The sequence below is a fragment of the Penicillium samsonianum genome (genome assembly GCF_028829775.1).
Source record: "Penicillium samsonianum strain IBT 33392 chromosome Unknown utg000001l_segment0_segment0, whole genome shotgun sequence".
NCBI classification, from domain to species: domain Eukaryota; kingdom Fungi; phylum Ascomycota; class Eurotiomycetes; order Eurotiales; family Aspergillaceae; genus Penicillium; species Penicillium samsonianum.
Genome location: NW_026643259.1, coordinates 1,678,949 through 1,697,009, shown reverse-complemented (window position 1 = coordinate 1,697,009; position 18,061 = coordinate 1,678,949). Strand labels below are relative to the sequence as shown.

Below are 18,061 nucleotides of genomic sequence, written 5' to 3'. Positions count from 1 at the left end.
TAGCCACCTGGTTGGCTTTTGGTCCCTAGATGTTGAATATACGCCATTGATAAGATGTTAAGAAATTGAAAGCGAGCTTTTAGGATAGGGAGGAGGGTGATGGAGAAAATGGGGGACGGTGGGCGAAATGTCTAATTTATACGTGTGGTGGATCATGTTATTGCAGGAACCCAGAGAACTATCACGGACCGATAAATACCGTGATCTGTGGTTATATTTTGTCAAAAAAGAATCGACCATGCGTAAAAGGACAGTAAATACCTAGGCGGTACATCTTGCGTGCTATTAACCTCATCAAGTAGTCGTATCTTCTGCAGATTGTGCTTCCATTTTTAACATAAATTTTTGAAATTTCCAAGCACATCATTGATGATTGTCATTTTAACCTTAATCCGATGTCCCCTCTAATGTTCCCCGAACGAGTTGCCATACTGTCTTTACTAAGATTATTATGATTTTAGGTACCATATATATCTTTAGGAACAAGTGCTGAATACCGCAGTCTCGGAAAGGCTCGTATCCACCATAGTAATCACCCTATGCTGTGAGATACTCAGTGAGCAGGACCCTAAGCAATAAGTACTTACTGCTACATACATATGTAGGTTATGTAGCACAAATCAGTCTGGCAATATCCAAGGCGGTAAACCCCTGGAAAATGCAGATCTTGCCATTATAAAAGTGCCAAGTATGGAGAATGTCTTAACCAAAATCCGGAGAATTATGCTTATTTAGCTAAAACTGGGGAGAGCTAAACAACGGGAGTCCAGGGCTAACAAATTTATATTTCATTTCCAATGATTTTGCCGTATAGACGGACATTGCCGACAGCTGAGAAGTGCTGACGAGGCCTCATGGCTTTTGCGGTCCACTTGAAGATCTTCATGGACTTGGCGGGAAGAAAGCACCACATTTTCTTCGTTTCACCCCCCTCGCTGCGTCAGATCATCCAATTATAACGGCCTTTGCTTGGCCCTTCCGCCCCTGCCATTTGTCCACGGGGCTTGGCGTCTCCTTCGATTCGCACATATCTTGCCTTGTCTAGACTCCCGGCGATGGTCCCCTTTCCTTTTCTCTTCTTCAATGACTTTCCTATACCACGCTCCTTGAAGAATGCTTTTTTTGCGCGTTTCATTGCTGTTATGGCTGTGCCAGACCGCGCTGGCGCAATATTCCAGCGATGATCTCATGTCATTCGTTACAGTCCGTGTCCCATATCCCACAAATTGTTTAATCCCGCTAACACTGTGTTCTCCAGCTCCCCGATATTCGGGCAGTGAAATTCAATGTCCAATACAAGAACCGCGAGCGCATTAGCCCCGGTTACTGGTTCGTCGCTCCTTACCTACACATTGGCCCCGATCCACCGTCGACTTTGTACGAGCAATATCAGATCGGTCCCCATATCTACGATGGTGAAGGAGTGCGTTCACACCGATTCCCCGCGATACAGACTCCGACAGCTGACCATATTTCGGTACAATAGCGCCTCATCTGGACTGGCTCGCAGCAGTTCGAGAACCGGAACGTCTTCGATTTCAAAGTCGTCAACAGCCTCGGCCCTGACCCACACCTTTCGATGGTCTTGCAAAACTCGTGGGATTCGAATGTAGACTCCGGGTATGGGCTGATCTTGACCAATAATTATCAAGTCCAACGAAAGCTTCCTTTGCCGGAGGACCTCGGCGTTTTTGACATCCACGAGTTCAAAATCCAGGACGACGGTAAGACTGCGCTGGTCACGGTCTACCTTTCTCATGAGATTACCCTAGAGGAATTCGGTCGTCCGAAAGAGACTACTTGGCTTGAGACCGGCGGGTATGCTGAGATCGATCTGAACACCGCCGAGGTTATCCAGTGGTGGGACTCTTTTGGTCGCATTCCTTTGCCCGAGACTGTCCATTACAACGCATATTCTCCAGTAGAGGCACACCCTGGCTGGGATTATGTGCATATCAACTCAGTTGACAAGAATGAAATTGGGGACTTCTTGATCTCATCACGGTTTACGAACACCATCTACCTCATCTCCTGCATAGATGGAAACATCATGTGGCGATTGGGTGGGATGTATAGCGATTTCGAGCAAGATTTCACCTTTTCGAAGCAGCACGACGCAAAATTCATTGAGTCGAATGGGACACACCATATTATCTCGTTCTTGAACAACGCCTCGGACGAGGAATTCAACGAGGAAAATATGTCATCATCCCTATTTGTCGAGCTGGATACCGGCGCGAGGCCCATGACCGCCAAAGCCATCCAGCGCTACAACCGGCCCGATCACCAGCTCTCGAGACTCCGCGGCAATACCCAGCTACTTCCGAATGACAATGTGTTCACCTGCTGGAGCAAAGAGGGCTATATTTCTGAACATGGTGCCGATGGAGAAGTATTGATGACCGCCAACTTCACCTCCTCGCGCTATTCATCCTACCGCGGGTACAAATTCGAATTCACCGGTCGCCCCGCCGCACCACCAGACATGGTCGCGTCTGTCTACGGCACCGATGAAACCAATATGGTGACCACGTTCTGGGTCAGCTGGAACGGCGCGACGGATGTTGCATGGTGGAACTTCTACGCGCAAGCCTCCGAATTCCACAACCCTGTCTTTATCGGCAAGACCCCCGATCCGATTTCGAAACCATGTACATTGCCCGCGGATATCTGGACTGGGTATCTGCCGAGGCAGTAGATGTCAATGGCACCGTCCTAGGCAGGTCCGAAATGCACCGAAGCAAGTCCCCCGACTGGAAGTCTGTCGGATACAGAGGGAAGTCAAGCCCGCCCATTCCGGTTGATCCATCAATCATGTACCAAGCAAGCGATAGCGCAGCAGGGGACAAGATGGTTGACGAGTCTGACCGCACGTCATCGGATGCAATCGATGCTCAAACACAGAAGACCACCCAAATCCTCAAGCATACATACGATGCTATCCGCAACATTAGCGGTATCTTCTCTTTTGTTTTGCTTCTTTGTCTATTTGTCGGCGTTATGGCTTGCTATATGGTTATCCGTGGTTGGCGTGTCCGCGTCTACCAGCGTCTTTGTACGGAAGATGGGGTTTCAGAAGAGCGGGCGCATCTCGCATCGCCGCATGAGGATTAAGGTTCTTTGGCCATGGTCAAAAGCATAGAACGCTGTTTGCATTATTTGTGGGAGTTTTGTACATTATTTTTCGGGTCTTTGGTGGACGCTAGTCCAATGTGTATATAGTACCGGTTACCGGTTTCATCGACTACCCGGCCATATCTTCGGCTTTCGCAATATACCGCGATTTGTTTACACTAGACCTCAACTGTGATTCAGTTCCGATATGTGGAAAGGCTTTGGAGTATGATCAGTGGCAAAGGAACCGAAAGAAATCACAACGCGTATGACGAGGTGCAGCCCATTAGGCTCATGCCCTCGCTTCACTTGCAGGTGGCGTTTTATCCGCACTTATAAAATCGGCATGAGGTCGGCTTCTCAGCGGCAGCCATGTACCTATGTATACCACCGATCCTTGCTACAAGTGGAAGTTGCTCGGCTCATCAATAGTAATACCCCAATCATAACCAACCGCCGGCGACCTCCGAGCATGAGTGCTGATCTGATTCGCCAAGTCTTTATACGGACTATCACACGCTAGTGTCTTCTATTAATCAATCCTTCTTCCCTTGCCTACTAATTCAATCCTAACATCTTCTTGCTTATAATTTTCGAATCTTTCTCATTATCCCTTTCGCTTCGCTATGGCCGACAGTGACATTCATGCAAGCATCAAAGCCCAACTAAGGCTATTTCCCCCTTTTGTCAGCATATAGAACCTGTTGCTCCATGGATGTTTCTTTAATATTCGAGAACCCACACCCGGGAGTGGACCCCACTGTTCATGATGAGTTAAGGTCTGGGCCTTGAAGGCATCAACCATGCAACCCTGCACGCGGTAGGCGTTGGGAAAGACTACATCTGACCGCGATAGCGGTGTACTCAGACTTGATGCAATCCTTTGGTGCAGGCAGCTCTAATATCGGTCACCGAAGCTGTTCTCAGGGTGATACAGACTCAAAGTATTGAATACCCCTCATGACAATACCCCTCGTGAGGGGTATTCCGTGAGGGGCATCCCAAGTGACCATTGTGTGTCTCTTTGATCGCCAACGATGCCAGAGTGTCCGTCCGGAGCTCGCGGCCCGGGTGTCGATCGGAGACACTGATCTAGATCCTGTGTTGCCTTAATTTAAAGGATGTCACTCCACATACCTCTGACATACCTCGATCGGGACCTATTTATACCAATTGGAGAGGCCGTGGTAAAGCGGTACTACCCCATGTTCCGGCCCACAAATTTACTTGATAATAACTGGAAATGCCCGCATGGGATTCCCGATACTGACAAATCTCGGGAATGTTGCCACATTTATTCCCGAGAAAATTATTCCCGAAGACTCTTTTCCATTATCTATCATGTAGGACTGGTCCAAATAATTCTTTTCATTTTCGTCACTTGTTTCTTTAAAGCTCAACCTTGGAACTCATATATTTGTTGTGTTCAACCAAATTCACAAATTAATACCGACCATGCCCTCAACAAGCTTATGCCAAGATGAGGCATGCCCTCCATACAGCCTTATGGATGATTACAGCGAAGGAGCTCACCCACAAATCCTTGAAGCTCTTTTGCGAACAAACTCCACGCAGCAGGTCACCTATGGAAATGATGAATACAGCATTTGTGCCCGGCAATTGATCCGAAACAAGATCGGTTGCACCGAGGACGAGGCGGATATCTTCTTCGTTCCCAGCGGAACCTCCGCAAACCTCATTTCAATCGCCAGCTGCCTAAGGCCTTATGAAGCTGTTGTTACTCTGGACTCGGGTCACATCGCCTGCAAAGAGGCAGGTGCGATCGAGGCAACCGGCCACAAACTTATCCTCGTGCCTGCAGTTGACGGCAAGATGACGCCCACCAATCTCCAAAAGGCGCTCCAGCAAAATCAATTTTACCCTCATATGGCCAAACCCCGGCTACTTTATATCTCTAATGCATCGGAGACTGGCACTGTCTACACAAAACGCGAGCTGAGCAGCCTCTCCGCTATTTGCAAACAATCAAATCTCCTCCTTTTCATGGACGGAGCGCGAATCGGCACAGCCATTTGCTCAAGGAAGAATGACCTCACCCTACGGGAGATCTTCGACATGACCAATATCTTCTGGATTGGTGGCACCAAAGCCGGTGCTCTAATGGGAGAAGCAATCGTTGTCAAGAAGGACTTGGCCGATGGTTTCGTTTTTCACCTCAAACAACATGGCGCTTTGCTGGCCAAGGGCCGTATTCTTGGAGTTCAGTTCATGGAGCTCTTCCGATCAGACTTGTTTTTCACACTGGCCACGCATGCCAATGAGATGGCCCAGAAGATCTCGACCAGCTTCGAGAAGCTGGGTTATAGGTTGGCTGCGGAGACAGAGACAAATCAGGTGTTTGTGATCCTTCCTCAACAATTGATTCGGAGCCTGCAGGACAGGTTCCGATTCTATGTTTGGGAGCAGCTTGATGATGGAAACTCTGTGATTCGGCTTGTCACGTCTTGGGCCACGGATGAGTTGGAAATTGATAAATTCAATGCGTGGGTGCAACAGTGGACAGGGGCGAACAATATTTGAAGTTATTCGCCGTCCATTGAACGTTGCCTACGGGGATCTGTTATACGTTTCGTTATCACCATAAAGGGACCCAATATTAATATAATTATAAGAAGAAATCAACATTCTTCAAAAATTCATATCAAAATTCTTCATAGATCCAAGTCAGCTGATCGCGCTAACCATATTCGGACACTAAGATATCCGCGTAACTCTTGCTTCCTCAGACGTGTGTCCAACTCTTCAATTAATCAACGTAAATGGCTGGATTGATGCAATTGCGCTCCTACATTGATCCGATGGCTTGAATTTGTCCTAATATGCCCCACGATACTTGACAGCCACTTCTTCTTTTCACCACGGCCCACTCCACTCTTCCCCGTATGTACACTCGATGAGGCTGTCAATATCATGTGATGCTTGTCGGTAAGCTTCCATCGGAACTCTTAAGCGTATAATCTTATCTGATCTGTTATGCAGGCAAGCAAAGGTCAAATGTGTGCATGAAGGGCAACCGCCCTGTCAACGTTGCCTGAAGACCAAGAACCAAGAATGTAGTTTGACAGATCCCCGCGCCTCGAAACAGAGGACACGGAGGAATACTGTCTCATCCAGGACCCCAAGAAAAAGAAAGGCATCATCCGCCCTATCGCCAGTGATTGGAGATGCAGAAAGAAACACCCCTGAGAATGTCCCTGTGGCTCAAGACCTATCCAAGGATCCCATAGCAGCGCTGTCACCGGCAACCGTCATCAGCGCAGTGGAAACCTACAGAAAAAAGTTCCCAATTACTAATTTTCTTCATTACCCCTCTTTAATATCCGACATATCATCCAACGTCCACTCGGTGGACTCCGTCTTTGTGGCCTCGGTCCTTTCCTTGTGCGTGCGGTTTATGAACAGCGATGAACTCGAAGAAGAAGAAATCTATGCCGACTACGCACGCAAAAACCTTGCCCAGCGCGTGCTTGAGGCCCCCTCTCTTTATCTTGCCCAGTCGCTCGTGATGATCTCATTTTATGAGTGGGGCACTGGGCGACCATATCAAGCTTGGATGTATAGTGGTATGCGTCGAATCCCCAACTGATCGTAGAGCACTAGCTGACAGGTATCAGGCATGGCGACATACATGATTCAATCCCTTCTGAAGATGGCAGATGATAGCATGGAACACAATCCTCAAGAGTTCCATGCATCCCAAACACAATACGAACAGCTGGTCCGAACGTACTGGTGCTGCTTTGCGCAAGACTGCGAGCTGAGCTCGGGAGCACGTCAGCACTTTGCACTATCATTCTCCCAGATCTCAGTTCCTCTCCCTATCAGTGATCGGGACTTCACATTCAATCATACGCCAGCCAGCAGGTTGATGCCTGCTGATATGAATAAAGAATGTTTGCTAGCGAAGGATCTTACGATTGAGCATGGCCTCACAATCGTCACTCGGGGATTTGACATATTCGTACGAATCCTAAGATTTGCGAACGAACATCGACGAGCACTGGCTTCTTTGTCTTCGAACGACTCGGCTATATCCCCGCTCCTCTTGACTTGGCAGGTCCTCAAGGAGGAACTGGATGAATGGAGGTTTCTTCAGGATGTAACAGTTCGGTACCCAGCTACTAGCGTTCAGTCGCACGTAGCACTCGGGTACGGGGAGTTGTTTGCGTACATCAATCTGGTTCATTGCATGAGGTATTTATTTTTATTTAACGCATTACAAACGGCGATATTAACTACATCTCCTTCAGCATCCTTTTTCTCCACCGGGACCGCTTCTTATCCAACCTGAAGCCCCATTCCGACGTTTTCCACGACACAAATGATGACGCGCAAGGCGAACCCGATACAATAAAACAGCTATTTGAAGCTGCTCAGCAGATTGGGGGTATCCTCAATGCACTAGATGCCTCAGGTGCACCCGTCATGTCACCATATTCCGGCTTCAGCGTCTTCGTCGCTGCTCATATCAACATGTACGGGACAATTGCCCCACAGCGATATCCAGGCGGTCTCAAACGGGCCGAAGAAGAAAAAAGCCGAAATCTTGACTACCTCGAGCGATTAAGTAAACTCTGGCCCGTTGGTCGCAGCTGGGTGAGTATATCCAAGACATCTCTAACCAAACATCCCAACTAACAGTAATCAGTGGCGAACGGTCCAAGAAGCAAATCGATTCTACGAGATAGTCAAGAGTAACCAAGCACACTCTGAGTCTGGAATGCACAGCCCCAGGAGATTCGCCCTCGCAGGTACCCTGGATGAATATGGTGACATCCGGTCTCGTCCGAGTAGAGACGCGTATGCGACTAGGGCACGAACCTCTGAATCCGGAGATACCCACAGCTCGCATGCCCGTGGGGGAACTTCGTCGTCGCCTGCTCTTGGTGGTGAGACCAACTTTCTTACCAGGGAGAATGCTGCGCTTGGTGGTCATCATGACTTTGAAACTGATATGTTTCAATGGCCATTTATTGATGGATCGTGGTCCCTTGGATTTGATGCGGGATTGGATGGGTTGTGGTATAACTCGGGGTTGTTTGACCCAAATCCATCTCTTAGATGATGATGGTCTTTTTTGGGGGGCGGATATGTTGCCAGAGCATTTCTCTACGAACTCCCAAAAAATATATACCCATTTCAATATGATGTCGTCGAGAGGGATTTTATTATGCTCAACCATGGACATACATCGCTACCATTTGTTGGCTTTTGGTATATCCAACCCCCCTGAGGGAATAGCAATGTAAGGATATCGTATCCACTAAGTATTTGAACGAATTCCAATTGAATTTCAAAAAATGGGCGCGATAGCTATACGAAGTTGTTATTTGGATATTGTACATAGACGGGGTTGTGCGTGTGTATACTTTGACAGAGATAGCTCATGAGGCCAAGATGGCCAAGTCCTCACATCAACCAGCCAAGTGGCCGAGCAGTAACTCGACCATCGCATCTTCCTTGGTCTAGTGGTGATGATTTCCGCTTGTCATTAATACCGATAAGCGCGGGAGACCGGGGTTCGATTCCCCGAGGGAGAGATTTCTTTTTTGCGTTTTAATTTTTTGCGATCTTTATTCACATGTTCGTTCTACAATGTTTCCATTTTACAACCAAGAACATACCAGTGAATAATCGTGGTCGGGGAGAAACAATATCTGAGGCTGAAGTTGACTGCATCGAAAGGCTGTCTAACTTCGGCCCTTAATAAATCCCTTCATTGTTTACTACATATTTACAATTATAGGATAGAAACCCACTCAGTGACAAATGATTTCATAGATAAATATCTAAACATTCAGGTTGAACGAAACTTTCCTTGCGATTCTCTCAAGACTGCCTAGCAATCTCATTACATTCGCACTGACACGGGTCCTTGTCAAGAGCCAATGTTATATGGACTAAGTCGTGCTTCATGCTCAAAAACACATTCTCAAACCTGTAATGACCAACAGCCTCATGGCACCAAAAGGCAGTATTGCGACGAATGATCTCGCTATCCGGAGCCCCAGCAACCATACGGAGTGCAATGGTTATGATCCGATCTGTTTGAATAGACAGCTTTACTACTGCCCGAGAGACATCCGTGTTGCGCTCCTTTCCTCGACCACCTGGATCGCACCGCAGAATCTTGGCCTGGGCATCTAAGTTGGCTATGAAGATGCGGCATTCGTGCAAGAGCTTGTCTTGCCAGGATAAGAATACCAAAGGCATGGATTTGGTGAGTACCGGGTGATAGATTTGAGTAGATGGGGGAGTTCGAGTATTTATATTGATATGCTTGATCGGTGCAGACGTCCTCGAACAAAGAAGAGAAGGGAGGTCGGGAAGGTCATTGTTTTATTTTTGATTGTTTGGGAAAATAAAGAGCATACACGCCAACAAAGACCAGATCTTGTCTGTCTTCCAAGGTTAGTTCAAGGTCGATAGGACAGAGACGATCAAATTACCTGGATATATACACGGAATTTGTAAGTGGTGTTGCACATACACGTACGACAGTATATGCATGTAAAGAAGGAAAAGAAGAAAGAGAGACAGAAAAGAAATTCATTAATTAATGAGTGGGTATATGATATTAGGAATTTGGCGAGAACACCTCCCGTTAGGATGTTTCCACGGTCTGTGATACAGCCACCGTCTTCCTGATGCCGTCCTGGTTGTAGATAGACTCGCCGCCAGACTCGCCAGCCTCCGGTGGACCGGCAAATGAAATCAGATGGCTCTGGTCACCAAAGTTGGTCACCTTGTCCCATTCAGTAGCAACATTGGAAGCCGGGGCCGATTTCCTATCACTCAACGGATGCGAAGAGCCACCGTTCTGGTAGTACTTCTGCGACGAGTAGTTCTTCTTGTAATGGGCCAACATGACGTTCAGGACAGGTAGACAGGCGCAGATCAATCCAACACCTCCCTCGGCATTACTACTAGACGTTAGAAAAAGAAAGAAAAAAGATCAAGAGGGGAAGGGGTTCATGACATACCCGGATAAGATGACACGGATGAACATAAGGCCCGCATCGCTTGAACCTTGTAACACCATGACCAATCGGTAAAGACTGAACCCGGTGGCCAGTCCACCAGCGCTAAGCAGGCCAATCACGCGAAGCTTTTTATTGCGCGACATTTGCAAAGACCATGTCAATGGTAATGGGAGAATAAGGATGATGAGGTCACTGACGACACTAATCACGGAGTCGGCGATGAGGGCAGCGGTCTGGTCCAGGCAGCTTCCTTCCACCTGGTCGCCGAGCCAGTATCTGGGGATGGGGGCACATATGCGAATCTTGACGATCAGAGCGACGGTGTAGTAGAAGCATAAGCAGCCAAGGAAGATATAGATGAACCAGACTTTGCCGCGGAAGGGAGCGAAGATGCGGGTGAGAATTGCTAGGAGGGCGATTTTGACGAAGAGCGCCATCGGACAGTAGAGAATGGTGGCAATGTAGCAGAACTTTTTGAATGCGATTTGCTCTTTAGCGTCGAGCTCGTTAAAGGGGTATCCTCCGCCATGTTCACCGACTAGTACAGGTAAGTATATAGTTGGTAAGATGTGGGAAGTATAGCACTTACTGACGATGGATATTGCACAATATCCCATAAACAGAAGCTGCGTAAAGTCAGTTTTGGCTAATAAAGCACCAATGTTATTTTGCTCAACGTACCCAGGCAATCGTACAGGCAACTAAGGAAGGTTAGCAAAATTCTGGAAAAATGTATGTATGCAAGGGACAAACTCACGATCTTCAACTCCTAGACCTTGCTTGAATCGTAACCGGGTATAGAATCGCAATATGACGAAAATAGTCACGATTGGAATACAGAGACATTGTGTGACGAGATTGATAGTATGCAAGACATCTGTTGGGTTCTCGACAGTCATGATGGGCTTGAAGTTCAAGTCCCCCCTTTACAATATTGCAAAGGACCGGGGAATTGACAAGATAAAGAACCTCCCATCGTGAAAATGAGGATAGACCAGCAGACGATCTTTAGCGGGGACTTGAAAGCTATCGAACCACTATGTATGTACTTTGTACGAGGTAATAGTGGCGCCGGATCCATGACGGCGATGATTGCTCAAGGGGCTACAATAGACTCCACCACCGGGATTTTATCGGTTTATGAATGGTTATTGGTGGTTTCCATGAATAACGCTAGACAACGCTAGACTCCGTTTATATCCACCAGTATGCACCCGCGTCGTGGGTGCCAATCAGTCGGGCAAATAGTATCGATTCTAGTGTCTCGTATTAGTCCGATCCAAAATTTGCACCGGTTCGCCACCAACACCGTTGTTTTACAAAACAGACAAATGGGCCTTAGTTGAACCCTATATTGACTAGCCGAGGCACTACGACAGCTTTGACAGCAACAATAATGCCTTTTAATTTATCTTTATTTAGTGATCGGCATTTGACCGAGAAAGGAGTTTTGTGCGTGTGTTTTCCTTTTCTTTTCTATAATTCCCTCGGTCTTCAATAATTCATTCCATAGTAAAACGACATAGAACCAAAAAAAGAAGAAAAAGAAGAAACATGACGATCCACTACTTGAACGGCAAAGACTCCGATCTCTTCAAACCCCTGGCTATCTCAAATGGCAATATTACCCTCGAACATCGTGTCGTCCATGCGCCTCTGACCCGCAACCGTGGAGAGCCATTGAATCCCACCAGCACCCCGGACCACCCCAATCGTATTTGGATACCTGGAGATGTGGTTGTGGAGTATTATTCCCAGCGTGCTACCAAAGGAGGCTTGATGATCTCGGAAGGGATTCCACCATCACTCGAGGTAAGCATTTTGAACCCAATTTGGTGGCACACGGTCCTCTTTGGGATAAAAGTATTGTGTGATTTCGGAACTGCACGCTTAATGACAATTATTCAAACTTTAATTTCATTTTTTTTTAACTTCGTTTCGACAGAGCAATGGCATGCCCGGAGTACCCGGCCTTTTCAACTCCGAACAAGCCGCGGGCTGGAAACGAGTCGTGAACGCCGTTCATGCAAAGGGAGGCATTATCTTCTGTCAGCTGTGGCACGCTGGCCGTGCTACGATCCCTCAGATGACCGGATCGCCCGCGGTCTGCCCCTCGGCCTCTGTGTGGGATTCTGCGACGGAATGTTACTCGCATCCGCCCGTTGGCTCCACCCAGCCCGTGCCCTACGCCAATCACCCGCCCATCGAAATGACAGTGGGACACATCAAGCAGACTATCGACGATTATTGCATTGCCGCTAAGACTGCTATGAATATTGGGTTCGATGGCGTCGAGATCCACAGCGGAAATGGTTATCTTCCGGAGCAGTTTTTGAGCTCCAATATCAACAAGCGTGAGGATGCTTACGGCGGTACGCCAGAGAAGCGCTGCCAGTTTGTGTTTGAATTGATGGGGCAGGTGGCCAAGACCATTGGTGAGCAGAATCTGGCTATTAGATTGTCGCCGTTTGGTATGTTCAATCAAGCGCGCGGAGAACAGCGTGTTGAGACTTGGACTCACCTGTGTGAGGGTCTGAAGAAGACTCTCCCGTCGCTGTCCTATGTCAGCTTTATTGAGCCGGTAGGTTTACGTTTGTCTCTATCTAATAGCACACTGCTAACCTACCCAGCGTTATGAACAAATCTTCGGCGCCGAAGAGAAGGATAAGTTCCTTGAGAGCTGGGGTCTGCTGGATGTGACCCTTGATCGTTTCCGCCAGATCTTTGGTTCCACCCCGTTCTTCTCTGCTGGTGGATGGGACGATCAAAACTCCTGGGGAGTAGTGGAATCTGGTAAATATGATGCTCTGTTGTATGGTCGGTACTTTACTAGCAACCCGGATCTCGTGCACAGACTGAAGGAAAAGCTCCCCATGGCTCCATATGACCGAACTCGGTTCTATGGACCATTTGAGGACAAGTCCTTCCATTATACCGATTACCCTACCGTGGACCAGAATTAGGTGATTCCATAGAGTGTATATAGCATTAGATATTACATAGGTAGATATATTAGATGCATCCATGGATGTCAAACTTGGATCTTTTTTAAGCATAAAAAAATCCTTGGAAATTTCGATTGTCACCTTGGAACGGTCGGAGTCCAGACCAAGGCCGACTTGCAAGTGATCCATGGTTCAAAGGCATCGGGAATTTCCGAAAACAACCATGGGATATCCATGACAGCCTTACAGTGTAGGTAGGACCCGGCAATATCGGCAATATTAGACCTCGGGGAACAATTTCCATCAGACTATTCTCTGGCATCACTCGTATCGGAGATTGAGATCGTCCGAAGCCCCGGTCCACCCCACCGAGGGGGTTACAAGAACCCGATGAGGAGTAGATAACAAAAGCAAAGATATCTCTAAATTGGTGTCAGCAGAGTCTCAGTCGCTGTCATATGTATTTCAAGATTGCTGCCGAGGTCAACCCAAATTATTACATAACGAGCTCCAGGCCTGGTCACTGAATTTGGCCAGATGCCCCCCCCGGGGACCGCGGAAAGATCATCCACTTCACCCGTGTGTCTTCTCGGAGAGCAATATTAGGTTGTATTCGTGCATGAAAATGGACGGCCAAGAAAGGAGACACGGGAAGGAAAGTTGATCATCTCGAGGTCCTATCGCATAGCTCCCCTTTTATTTACCTCCTTTTTACCATTAGCCGATGCCAAACCTGTGGTACAGCCGACGCCAGCCGTCGCCAAGGCTATGGTATGTGTCGCCTACACTTTGAATTTGTCGATCATATCTCTAGGGCTATCCTCATTTGTCACCGGTAAGCGAACTCGTGGGCCAGACGCATGTGAAAGTGCCGAAGGAATAAGCGCGCTGTCGGTCCGCCAGGGCGAGGGAGTGCTGACCACCTACTAGACTAAAAGGGGGTTGGTTAGTGGATTATAAAGTAGGCCAAGGGCAGATGTCAGGTTGACAGGATACCATAACAAGGTGATTAAAGTCTATGTCTGGGGGTAAAATGTGCCTGTGACGATGATTTACTTTCGCATTCAAAGTCACGCTTCTTGTTTTTATCTACATGGCACAGAAAATGAGATCATGACGTTAAATGACTTTCTCCATCTATTTAGGTCAATCGCAAATAACACTCATGGGCCACTCAATCCATTGGCGGAAGTCAATTCCTAGAGACTCCCGAATTCCTGCAATGACATGTCGATCCCAAGCAATCATAAGCCACGAGGATCTCATGAATTTCAAAAGAATACACCAATAAGCAAGAACAATCAATGAAAGGGGCTCCTTCTCCTCAAGAAGACTTATGAACTGCTCAGGCCGCCTATATATCCACCCAACTACAAAGGGCATCAGGCTAACACCATCCTTCCCAGCGCTTCGACTCTGGTATGCTTCCTCGAACATTCCGAGCAAGTCTTCAAGTGCACCGATGTAGATTTGACACGTAGAACTCCCGCCAGTTTTCGTTTCGATAAAACGTTGAAGTTCTTTAATATGAGACTGATGTTCTCCGAGCTCATCTTGTAACAAGGGGCTGACGCCCTGAATAACAGGATCGGTTTGAATCTGCAAGACCCCGGTAAAGATTTTGTCGCGGTTAGACATCAAGATCGATCTCACTCCTCTCATAAGAACCAGCCATTCGGCCTTCCCCTTCTCACTGAACACGAGGTATTCACCAGGTTTTGGACCATGTGCAAAATAGACGAAACATATTAGCACTGTCGACATGTATATTGACTGACAGTTCCCTGAATCAAGACTTGACAGAATAACGGACACAGATCGAATGCCAAATGTGAAGTGGTCATCTGCCTGTATCACATACTGGTCTCGTAGCTCGGGGTGGAGATGACCCAGATGTAAGGCTGCCAGCGCCAATATGAGGTGGAAGATGGACGGCGAGGAAAATCCCCATTGTGGAAGGTGAGTTTGCCAGACTCGATTGCGGTCGGTTGCTTCGTCCGTTAGGGTGCGGTATGTCTCTGTGACAAAGTGGTGGAAGAGTCGTAGGTCGGCGATTGAGAGGGTATCTTGACTCTGCGGTAGGGGGCTCGAGCTGCAGTTTTTGCATTGGATTTCTGAGGAGACTGTCTGCGAAGATGGCTGGCCTATTTCATCCTTGGGGTTGCATTCCCCAGATCCGTATTTAGAAGGCTTGAATCGAAATTGTGCCTTCAAAGGTCTGGATGGGGATGGTTCTGAAGAGGACGAAGCTGATGATACAGCTGCTGTCGAGAGGAAGTCACACTCGATAGCATGATGAATGCATTTGGAGCATGCTGGCTTCTTCTCGTCACACTATAGACTATTAGTGGGTTCTCATCCAAATCTTTCACTCTCTACCCAGTCTAGTCGCCCCCAAGACAGATCAATGACTGGAAAGTATTCATGATCCTGAAATAAATGCTTCTCTCCTTTATATCCATCTCTTTCTTGATTGTAGGAGGACTAGCTTGTGAAAGACGACAACCGGACTCGGGGACGGTTTGGAAACCACTCACTTTTATTCGCCGTCTTTTACAATTTCCACACCCTAAGCGAGACTTATGATGAGATTTTCGGGATCGGATCGCGCTCTGCGTATTTTCCATGATGATTAGGGCCTGTAGAGCGGTGGTCGTATTCGTTTTAATTTTGCTGTTTCGGGTTCCACGGCATGACGTAATGATTTAAAGATAGAACACACGTGACCGTGGAGTATAGGTAGGTATACCAAAAATGAAGATGTAAAAAGTGGGCGTAAAGAGCTGAATATCGGGGCAAATGGAAAAGGGAAAATACTTGTCAACCAGGAAAACTGGTTCAAGTGCTCCTCCAATTGCCCCTAAACCCAAAGCTGAATGTTCTCCTTATATGTCTGCCTAATAAAAGATCCTCACGTTCAGGCTAAAGTAGAAAATCACCATGGTACACATAATGGGTATGATATCACCTTCTTTGACATTCAGAAAACTTTAACTGGCCTCTAGGCAAACAAGCAAAAGTCGATTCATAAAGTGATATATCCCGCCCAAATGCAAGCAGAAAGTAAGCATTAGACGAGCTGGGAAACAGAGATTCGCATGCTCTGTATAGGTGTATCAGTTCCTTAGCTTTCCTACTAGGCTCCAGCCATAATATTCCATATAATTTTCTGGAAAGTGATAGACTAAAGGATATGGGACTGCTGGAAGCTGGGAGGAGTGCACAAAACCGAGCACCAATCAGCCAAAGGAAAGGAAAATATAAGATTAGCAAGAGAGAAGTTTGTTCAACTAGGACCAACTCTCCTTTATCTTACCATCTCAGCATTACTATAGGCTATGAAGCTACTTTTTGCACTGATTGAATCACTTTCCCTCGACGAGTTGAGGAACAAATGCCAAATGCTTTAAAAAAACTGATCTCTTTGTTATGCTACTATTTGATGACAATAATGTGGAGGGTCTATGATCATAGGGGTATGTGCTTTTGAAGTTCGCAATTTACTCTTACACGCTATGTATGACGATGGTATGAAGTGCACTTTCTTCCGTGCTGCGGGTCTCACACCGTCAGATGGCGTGACAAAAATGCCTTTTATATATAGAGACAACTCTCTTTGTCCATACAGCTAGATAAAAAAAAAGTAGAACAGACATAGCCTTGTTTTCGCTGTAGCAAATTTGATCAAAGACCAGGTCACCAAGACCAGCATGAAAGAAGCACCCCCATTTGATTCGCCCGATTTCACCCATAGTAAGTCCCCATCTCAAGCGGGTCAGGAAACTCCCCTGGCCACCTTTTCTGGATTCCATCATTCACCAGTGAGACCTCGTCCTGGTCGGCGAATATGCCATGCTGGTTGAAGAGATCGATTTGATCATAAACCCATGTTCGGCCATTCCAACCGTCATTGTCAATCTCATATTTGTGACGGTTATTCGCAACGATCATCTGGTGGATATCACCCACTGTGAATCCCGGGTTCACGGTCAGAACAAAGGTCAATTGCCCATTGGGTGGGACCAAGGTCGATCTCTTTTGAAACACAATGTTGGCTTTGGAGCCATTTTCAAGAACGGTGGGTGCGCGTTCGTAGGTTGGTTGACAATGAAGCCTTACCGCCGTCAGGTTTTCTTCAGATGTGGAAAGAAAAAAGGTCCAGCTGTTTGGAAGATTGAACTCGCGGGGTGCCAGACATATGGCTCGGATGCATTCGACTGGCTGGTGCAGGATTTCGAACCGCTCTCCCCGAGGTTTGAACTGGATTGGGTCCCATTCGGGGCTGAGAAGGTTGTCTGGTTCTGTTAGATCTTTTTGTTGGCACGTAGGTGATGAGTTGACATACTGCAGTAATAATCAGTGATTAGCATGTTGGGTATTGAGTATGAGGATAGAGAGAGACGAAGAGAAGAGAATGCTGGATGCCTCAGCCATGGCAGAGGTACCCGGAGAGAAGGTAAGAGATCAACCCATCAAAACTACTATAAGAATGGAAGGAGATAATCTTCAATATTTTGGGCTTCTGTTTGCTACTTGGCGTTCTCTTTTGTCTACTTAGGCTCTCTTGCTATGAGCCCTGTGTAGTTCCATTTTCAACATATTTTCTCCGTTATCATTTCCATGTTATAGTCAATTTAATAATGCCCTTCCTTTTTGACACACCCTTTTACGCCTCTCTTAAAGCACTGGTTAAAATGCTTTCATCTCTCTATATTAATGGCCTTAATGAGCATCCCGCAACTCGTTTTTCCAAGGTTATCCCTTTCTATTATTAAACTTCTTATCCTTCAGCCAATATTACTCACAACAGCTGCAATACTCCGTACACGCACACACACACACACACACACCCCAACTAGGGTGGCCATTTCGTGGAGGCGCTTTTCGTCATGTTAGCTGTTGAGATAGTCCTCAGCTCCCAGCTTTAGCAACAATCCATTCTTCTTTACAGAGTAAAAAGTACTTAATTGTGTACTTTTGACCTCTCTTGGCGATGCT

General features: G+C 47.0%; 9 protein-coding genes across 9 annotated transcripts; 5 read left to right on the top strand and 4 right to left on the bottom strand.

Annotated features, from left to right (window-relative positions):
- Positions 1–1,113: 1,113 nt before the first annotated feature.
- N7471_000665 (uncharacterized protein) lies at positions 1,114–2,698 on the top strand (the record flags this gene model as incomplete). Its single annotated transcript, XM_057273386.1, has 3 exons — positions 1,114–1,203; positions 1,259–1,423; positions 1,487–2,698. The coding sequence occupies 3 exons, from the start codon at positions 1,114–1,116 to the stop codon at positions 2,696–2,698; spliced, it is 1,467 nt and encodes a 488-aa protein (XP_057141565.1).
- Positions 2,699–2,730: 32 nt separating this feature from the next.
- N7471_000664 (uncharacterized protein) lies at positions 2,731–3,114 on the top strand (the record flags this gene model as incomplete). Its single annotated transcript, XM_057273385.1, has 1 exon — positions 2,731–3,114. The coding sequence occupies one exon, from the start codon at positions 2,731–2,733 to the stop codon at positions 3,112–3,114; it is 384 nt and encodes a 127-aa protein (XP_057141564.1).
- A 1,455-nt stretch (positions 3,115–4,569) lies between these two features.
- On the top strand, positions 4,570–5,655 carry N7471_000663 (threonine aldolase family protein; the record flags this gene model as incomplete). The annotated part of the gene is made up of 1 exon (XM_057273384.1): positions 4,570–5,655. One exon carries the CDS (start codon positions 4,570–4,572, stop codon positions 5,653–5,655), a length of 1,086 nt encoding a protein of 361 aa, XP_057141563.1.
- A 373-nt stretch (positions 5,656–6,028) lies between these two features.
- On the top strand, positions 6,029–8,200 carry N7471_000662 (transcription factor domain-containing protein; the record flags this gene model as incomplete). The annotated part of the gene is made up of 5 exons (XM_057273383.1): positions 6,029–6,060; positions 6,115–6,698; positions 6,750–7,329; positions 7,386–7,731; positions 7,784–8,200. 5 exons carry the CDS (start codon positions 6,029–6,031, stop codon positions 8,198–8,200), a joined length of 1,959 nt encoding a protein of 652 aa, XP_057141562.1.
- A 764-nt stretch (positions 8,201–8,964) lies between these two features.
- N7471_000661 (uncharacterized protein) lies at positions 8,965–9,348 on the bottom strand (the record flags this gene model as incomplete). The annotated part of the gene is made up of 1 exon (XM_057273382.1): positions 8,965–9,348. The coding sequence occupies one exon, from the start codon at positions 9,346–9,348 to the stop codon at positions 8,965–8,967; it is 384 nt and encodes a 127-aa protein (XP_057141561.1).
- Positions 9,349–9,739: 391 nt separating this feature from the next.
- Positions 9,740–11,017, bottom strand: N7471_000660 (uncharacterized protein; the record flags this gene model as incomplete). Its single annotated transcript, XM_057273381.1, has 5 exons — positions 9,740–10,058; positions 10,119–10,656; positions 10,708–10,744; positions 10,800–10,819; positions 10,876–11,017. 5 exons carry the CDS (start codon positions 11,015–11,017, stop codon positions 9,740–9,742), a joined length of 1,056 nt encoding a protein of 351 aa, XP_057141560.1.
- Positions 11,018–11,446: 429 nt separating this feature from the next.
- N7471_000659 (alkene reductase) lies at positions 11,447–13,168 on the top strand. Its single transcript, XM_057273380.1, has 3 exons — positions 11,447–11,930; positions 12,064–12,699; positions 12,749–13,168. Exons 1-3 carry the CDS (start codon positions 11,673–11,675, stop codon positions 13,079–13,081), a joined length of 1,227 nt encoding a protein of 408 aa, XP_057141559.1. The 5' UTR covers positions 11,447–11,672; the 3' UTR covers positions 13,082–13,168.
- A 1,041-nt stretch (positions 13,169–14,209) lies between these two features.
- N7471_000658 (Zn(II)2Cys6 transcription factor domain-containing protein) lies at positions 14,210–15,690 on the bottom strand (the record flags this gene model as incomplete). Its single annotated transcript, XM_057273379.1, has 2 exons — positions 14,210–15,397; positions 15,601–15,690. 2 exons carry the CDS (start codon positions 15,688–15,690, stop codon positions 14,210–14,212), a joined length of 1,278 nt encoding a protein of 425 aa, XP_057141558.1.
- A 1,117-nt stretch (positions 15,691–16,807) lies between these two features.
- N7471_000657 (uncharacterized protein) lies at positions 16,808–17,433 on the bottom strand (the record flags this gene model as incomplete). The annotated part of the gene is made up of 2 exons (XM_057273378.1): positions 16,808–17,358; positions 17,409–17,433. 2 exons carry the CDS (start codon positions 17,431–17,433, stop codon positions 16,808–16,810), a joined length of 576 nt encoding a protein of 191 aa, XP_057141557.1.
- Between the last annotated feature and the right edge of the window lie 628 nt (positions 17,434–18,061).

What these genes read in the sequence shown, in the direction of transcription:
- N7471_000659 (XM_057273380.1), top strand. Translation starts at nt 11,673, where the DNA reads ATGACGATCCACTACTTGAACGGCAAAGACTCCGATCTCTTCAAACCC. An exon ending in GGATTCCACCATCACTCGAG is followed by an intron (nt 11,931 to 12,063) that starts GTAAGCATTTTG and finishes TCGTTTCGACAG; the next exon opens with AGCAATGGCATGCCCGGAGT. An exon ending in ATGTCAGCTTTATTGAGCCG is followed by an intron (nt 12,700 to 12,748) that starts GTAGGTTTACGT and finishes TAACCTACCCAG; the next exon opens with CGTTATGAACAAATCTTCGG.